The sequence below is a fragment of the Mesitornis unicolor genome, unplaced genomic scaffold, assembly GCF_000695765.1.
Source record: "Mesitornis unicolor isolate BGI_N332 unplaced genomic scaffold, ASM69576v1 scaffold19612, whole genome shotgun sequence".
Classification (NCBI taxonomy): Eukaryota; Metazoa; Chordata; class Aves; order Mesitornithiformes; family Mesitornithidae; genus Mesitornis; species Mesitornis unicolor.
Window position 1 is genome coordinate 18365 of NW_010171889.1, and position 5818 is coordinate 24182.

At 46.8% G+C, this 5818-nt stretch overlaps 1 protein-coding gene across 1 annotated transcript; it reads right to left on the minus strand.

The window, feature by feature from the left end:
* Positions 1-2930: 2930 nt before the first annotated feature.
* On the minus strand, positions 2931-3965 carry LOC104537345 (mastermind-like protein 2). The gene has a single exon (XM_010180192.1). The coding sequence runs from the start codon at positions 3963-3965 to the stop codon at positions 2931-2933; it is 1035 nt and encodes a 344-aa protein (XP_010178494.1).
* Between the last annotated feature and the right edge of the window lie 1853 nt (positions 3966-5818).

Genomic DNA, 5818 nt, shown 5'->3' on the forward strand with positions numbered 1-5818 from the left:
AGAAAAAAAAGACACCTAGCTCCATTCAGACACAAGTGTTCTGAAGAAATTATACTGGATTCAAGTTTTGGTTGCAAGAGTCTTTCGCAAGCTTACACTTCAAATGCATCAGGCATTTCTTTACAGGATTGCAAATGGCCTCTACCTTTGCTGAATTTACTTAAGACAGGATGAAATTTTGATCCCAGGGATGGCACTCACAGCCCAGCGTCTTCTCCACTGCAGGCTGAGGCCAACAGCACGAAGCTCAGCATTGAATCCACCACTGGGTGATATCCTGAAGCTGAACAATTTTTTTACATAATTTGAGGATCTGGAAAACAATTTGGTCTTAATACAGAAACCAGTGGTGGCTTTTTCAATGGCATGTGAGGGTAGTTGAAGTTACCAGACTTCAGTGCCCATTGCTCATGATGGCACTAACTCGGCCTCAGCCTTAGTGGCATCGCAGTCATCTGTTCCTAAGAGAGTTTGGGCAGTCACTGCTGACCTGCTCATGGACAGGTTCCTGTGTGTGTGACGAGTGAGCCCATCTTCCCTCCACTTTACACCCATGTAGCTACTGTTTCAATCTGGTTTTGCACAATTTATGGGCGACTCATTTGTTAGACCACATCTGTATCTCTCCAAACTTAGGTGGGGCACCAGTGACTTGAGCTGAAAAGCTCTGTAAAGACTTGGAAAAGTTTGTACTGGCATATCAAAGGGACAGCATTCACCCCAGTCAACACTGGGGAGAAGAGGGAGCTTCTGGGCAGCTGAGCCACCACATTATGCAGTGCAGGGATGTGCAGTTATCACTATCTGGGGCAGCAGAAGGGACTCTTCAGCAGGCTTTTTTGTGCCTGTTATGAAAAACATGTCTGGGAATGAACAGCATTATGGACCAGCTCGCCTCAGCTGGCATATCTTGCTAAATGCCCACATTACACCTATCCTGGAGGTGCTGCTGCTTGTGTGTGTGACAGCGCTTCTTGAAACATCATGAACAATCATGCCCACATGAAATGACAGGGTGAAATGACTGGAAAAGCCTTATTAAAACCTCTCTTGAGAAATAGGTCAGATAAGCGCAGAGGCTATTGTCAAATAGTCTCCTCATCCCACTGCCACTAACAAGGATGAATAAAGCACTTGCACGGGGCACAGCAATGCCTCTTGGCGCTGAGGCATGTGAACATAGGCATTGTCTTCCTTTGCCACATCGAGTTTTAGCTAATTCAGAGGCGGCTGTGAAACACGTCTCAGCACATCATTTCAAAGAATAGCATTTTCATTTGAATTGCAAGATCTGTTCCCATCTATGAATCCTCCTGTCTGACTCATTGCAGAGCTGCTTTATAGTGACACAGCACCGCCTTCTGATGCCTTTACTGACCAAGTCCATAAGAGAAAATTTAACACGGCTGAGACTGCTCTCTGGCACCAAGGCCAGGCGGGGTGAAACAATCTGTGTCCTTACTGCTTTGCTCCATTAGGCTCCAAGGTAAGGTGACTGCAAGCTGTCTATGGGAATGGTCCTTGCCTCAGGTTAACTCCCCAGGGAAGCCCAGAAATTGCTCAGGGCAGTGTTAGCTGGGTCATCCCCAAATGAGAACAGATGAGGATGGGGTCACTGCCCAGAAATATTCCCCAAAACTGTTGCACTTACAAGCACAGATGTGGCTGAGTGGAGTACTCGAGTAACCGTACTGCAAGTAACCCAGGTGGTCACAATTGGTCTGCATGCTCGTTTCAGGGGCTGCACTCTTCTACGCTGCCCAGTGGAGGCTGTGGGGACCTGGGCCATCATTGACCTCTTTCAACTGCCCCCATATGACAAAGGGAAAGTGGGATGAAGCTAAACTGTTGTGCAATCACAACAGTAGCCTCTCCCCAGATAAAGACATTGGCATTTCTGCTGGGGTACCTGTTTGATAGAAGAGCTGAGCTACCTGAGACTTGCCGTGGGTTAAGATGGAAATGGGGATAGTGGCTTCATTGAACCACTTAATGGATTTCCCCTCATCTAAGCTGCACTGGGAAAGCAGTTGGTGAGGGTCAAATGGTGAGCACTTTTCTCACTCAAGTTGTCCATTGAGTCACTGGAGTCCCTGGGCTGGGGGAAGGTGGCAAAGTGAGGCTCCTGAGCTTTTCTGTCGTTCATCTCATGTTTCCCTCACTTTTCTGTCGTTCATCTCATGTTTCCCTCAATGCCCATAACAATTGTGCTGCTGGCAGGACAGTAGCCTCCTCTGATACTCACTGCAAGCACCAAGGAAAGTGAGAAGGTGAATGCTAGAGCACACTGAGTTAAGCACTGGATGATCCATTTTCTTCTTCTCTTGGATGTGACCACTTACCCTTTTGTGCACTACAAAATATAAAGGGGTTAAAACAAAATCATGGGGAAAGCAAATGCGAGTTTGTTCTGTGTAGAAAGAAACAGTTTTTGTAACACAACGAGGTTTACACAGGCCCTAATGCTGGCAGGGCTGAGTAGTCCCAAGGAAGTTAAGGGCTGCAAACACGATGACTGAAGAGCTCTGGACCACTTGGGCTCTTACTTGCACTCAGAGAAATGATGTTGCACAACCCATACCACTGTCTGGTGCTTGTGTGTGTGGGAAGCTAAACATGTTTTTCCATGCAGCCCCCGTGAGAAGAACTGATGGGTTTGCAATGCACTGGGCACCAGTGTGGGGAACAGACCCTTCACATGCTCTCAGTCCTTTGCGGCAGGCATGAATATCACTTACATGTGGTTCCATCACAGGAGACTTCAACTTCATTCCTAGAGCAACTCTTCAAACAGGGCAGTTGCCCTATGTGGTATTTTAAAGGACAGCTCAGTTACTGGAGTGTAAATTACTAAAGCAAGTTGTTGGCATCTGAAGAGACAGCTAATGTCCTTACTGCCTCTTCATCTGGTTCACCCTTGGTACTGTCACTTATGAGTGGTTCCCCAAAATTTCATCAAGATTGATGTCTTTCATCCAGTCATCATTACCAGGTTCTGTTTTCAGTAAAGAATCTATAAAGTCTGAGTCACTGTTGAGTGCAGGTCCTATACTGTCACCTTGCTGGTTCAGAAAGTCAAACGCTAGGTCATTACCATGGTCACTTCCTTGGTAAGCCCGAGAGTTTTGGTTGGTAGATGTGAAACTGGTTGATGGCAAAGATGATGGAGGTGTCATACTTGTTCCTGGCTGATTCAAGGTAGGCACAGTCTGTCCTCTCAGCTGGTTAGGTCTTATGCTGAGACCTCGTAGTGAGCCAGCAGATTGTCCATTTAAAGTCTGGTGCATTTGGTTAAGAGGAGGCCTCATTTGGACCCCTGTTGTTAACTGGTTGGGAGGTGCCAATGCACGCTGAGGAAAATGCTGGTTGCCTACATTGCGTTGCAAAGACTGGTTAGGATATGGAGTTCCAGTGGGGAAACGGACTCCTGTGGGTTTCAGTGCGTCCTGCTGCTTCACTGCAGCTTCTTGCTGGGCCCAGTTCTGAGCAGTGGCAGTAGCCGTGATCATCACGTTGGCTGGCCTCTGTGCAGGGATACCTGTGGCTCCATGGTTCAAGCTTGGCCTTACTTGCTGTGAGTTGACCACTGACCCCGTCCCAAAAGCCGTTACGTTGTTTCCCTGCGTCATGGTTTGCTGTCGAGACATCATGGGGTTATTTTGACTGGGCAGAACTTGATTTTGGTTTCTGTGTGGCTGCATTTGGTTCATTCCTGAAGTCACGTTGTATGCGCTTGGTTGGTTGCAAGGAAGGTTCCCATAGCAGCCCATACTCCGAGCAGCAGGAACAGAAGGCATTCGGGTCCCAGTGGGGGTGGACATGAGGCTGGAGCTCTGGGGCATGATGCTATGAGTTGAAATGGGGTTGGATAAGGACATGTTGTTGGAGCTCATACTCACAGCTGGTGAACCACCTGGAAAGGAGAAAACAAAAGTGTTAAAACAAACATGAGTGCATGAATGCATGGTGTTATCCGAATATCATCAGGTTGAAAATTCATTTTTTTAGAAGCAGAACTTCTTAAAGAGTCTTTGCTCTTTAGAGACCTAAAATCTCTTTAAAATCTCTTAAAGAGACTTGCGTGAACTCACTCAAGGGCTTAAAAATGCCTATCACTGCAAGGGTGGTTTGGTCTGTATGAAGCTGTTAGTGGTCTTTCCGTCCCTTCAGAGGACATCAGATAAGCCAAAATCAGTGCTCATTGTAAAAGAAGTACTGGAGGAGGGAAAGACAGACAGAACCACCGGGCAAGAGAAAAGACGTTTCTGCCTTTTTTACAGAAGCACTAGACACTTCAGACAGGACAGAGCCTGTCTATGTGAGCAGAGGCAGAGGCAATCAAGAACTTTTCTTCCTTACAGGAAGCCTTACATGGTTCATCCTGGTTCCCTCTAGAGACAACGGGGAGTGATAGGCTCCATCATCAGACTCCTTTTCCACCCTTCCTAGACACCTACAGCAGTGGTATCTGTCCCTCCTGGAAATGCCTATCCCAGATGACAGCAGGAGCCAAGACCACGTCTCACACATTTGCGACACTCAGAGCCTCTCTCCCAGCCAGGTGCTGGGGTAGCAGCTCAGCCCAGCCGGTGACCTGCTTGTCTTCCCACGTGGTGGCCAAGCAGGCCCGAGGACATGGCTCCGTGCTGTGCCTGGAGCGTGCCACCCATGTGCCTCCTCTAAGTTCTATTCCCAGCTGTGCTATGGCCGTTGGTCCCCACAGAAGCTGACTTGCCCACATGGGAGCCACACATCATACCTGATGTGCAGACTTTTGTTGCAAATGAATATCAGAAAACTGGAAGTTACGAGCTGTTAGTATCAGTTATCTACCATTCATGGCTAATTCTGCCCAGTGAAGGATTTTCCTGGACCCGACGTCTACCAATGTATCACAAGAAGAGAGGTTTCCCTTCTCTTCAGCCTCCAAACATCAACACACGCTCACTTCTGTGGCAGATTTGTAGCTATTTTGAGGCCATAATAAGTCATTTATGTAATTTAGTTTGATTGCTTATGCAATGAAAGGCTCTGGATTAATCTCTCATAGACTGGTTGAAGAAGACGAAATGTCTTCTAAACACAGGCAGTAGAGATGGCACCATGGAGGGCTACTCTCTGTACCTGATCAGCTGCTCCATAGCTTAATTTCCTTTGCTACTGTTGCTTCCAGTACAAGCGCTACAGGAAGTGCTGCTAGGAGAAGTCAGACTCAAGGCAAAGGAAAAGAGATGTTTCCTCATATAGTATTTGGGTCAGCTGATGAAATCTTTGCCACATGCTGCTGTACGAGCTAAATGCTTGTACCATTTTGGATGGCTCCCAGAGTGTGGGAAAAGCTGTGGAATGGACTTGCTACCAAGGTACCACCACATTTTGGGAATTTCCTGAGCCTCTCCCAGAGGAGGAACAGAGGAACATACAGCCATGAAGCTTTGCTATTGCCTAGGTGGCAAATACTAGCAATTGTTGGACATCAGACACTGCCTTGGTTTGATCCTTTGTACCTGCAAGAAAAGCAGGCTGAATTTGACTAACTTTGACTTTGTCATCAAATCTTATTCTATATTAGTCAATGTGATTAATTTTATTGCTTGGTCCATCATCAATTCATTCTTACTGCGCAGGTGCTTCAAGACTGTGACCATGCCTGCAACATTCACCAAATACATCAGTCTTAGTGTGTGGCACGTTTTCCAGTCCTTCAGTCACTTTTAGCTCTTTTCAAAACTTGTTAGTTTTTAACAATTGATTTCCAGGCTGTACATTACAGTTTGTCACTGTAGTAGCTCTTCACAGAATCACAGAATCACAGAAC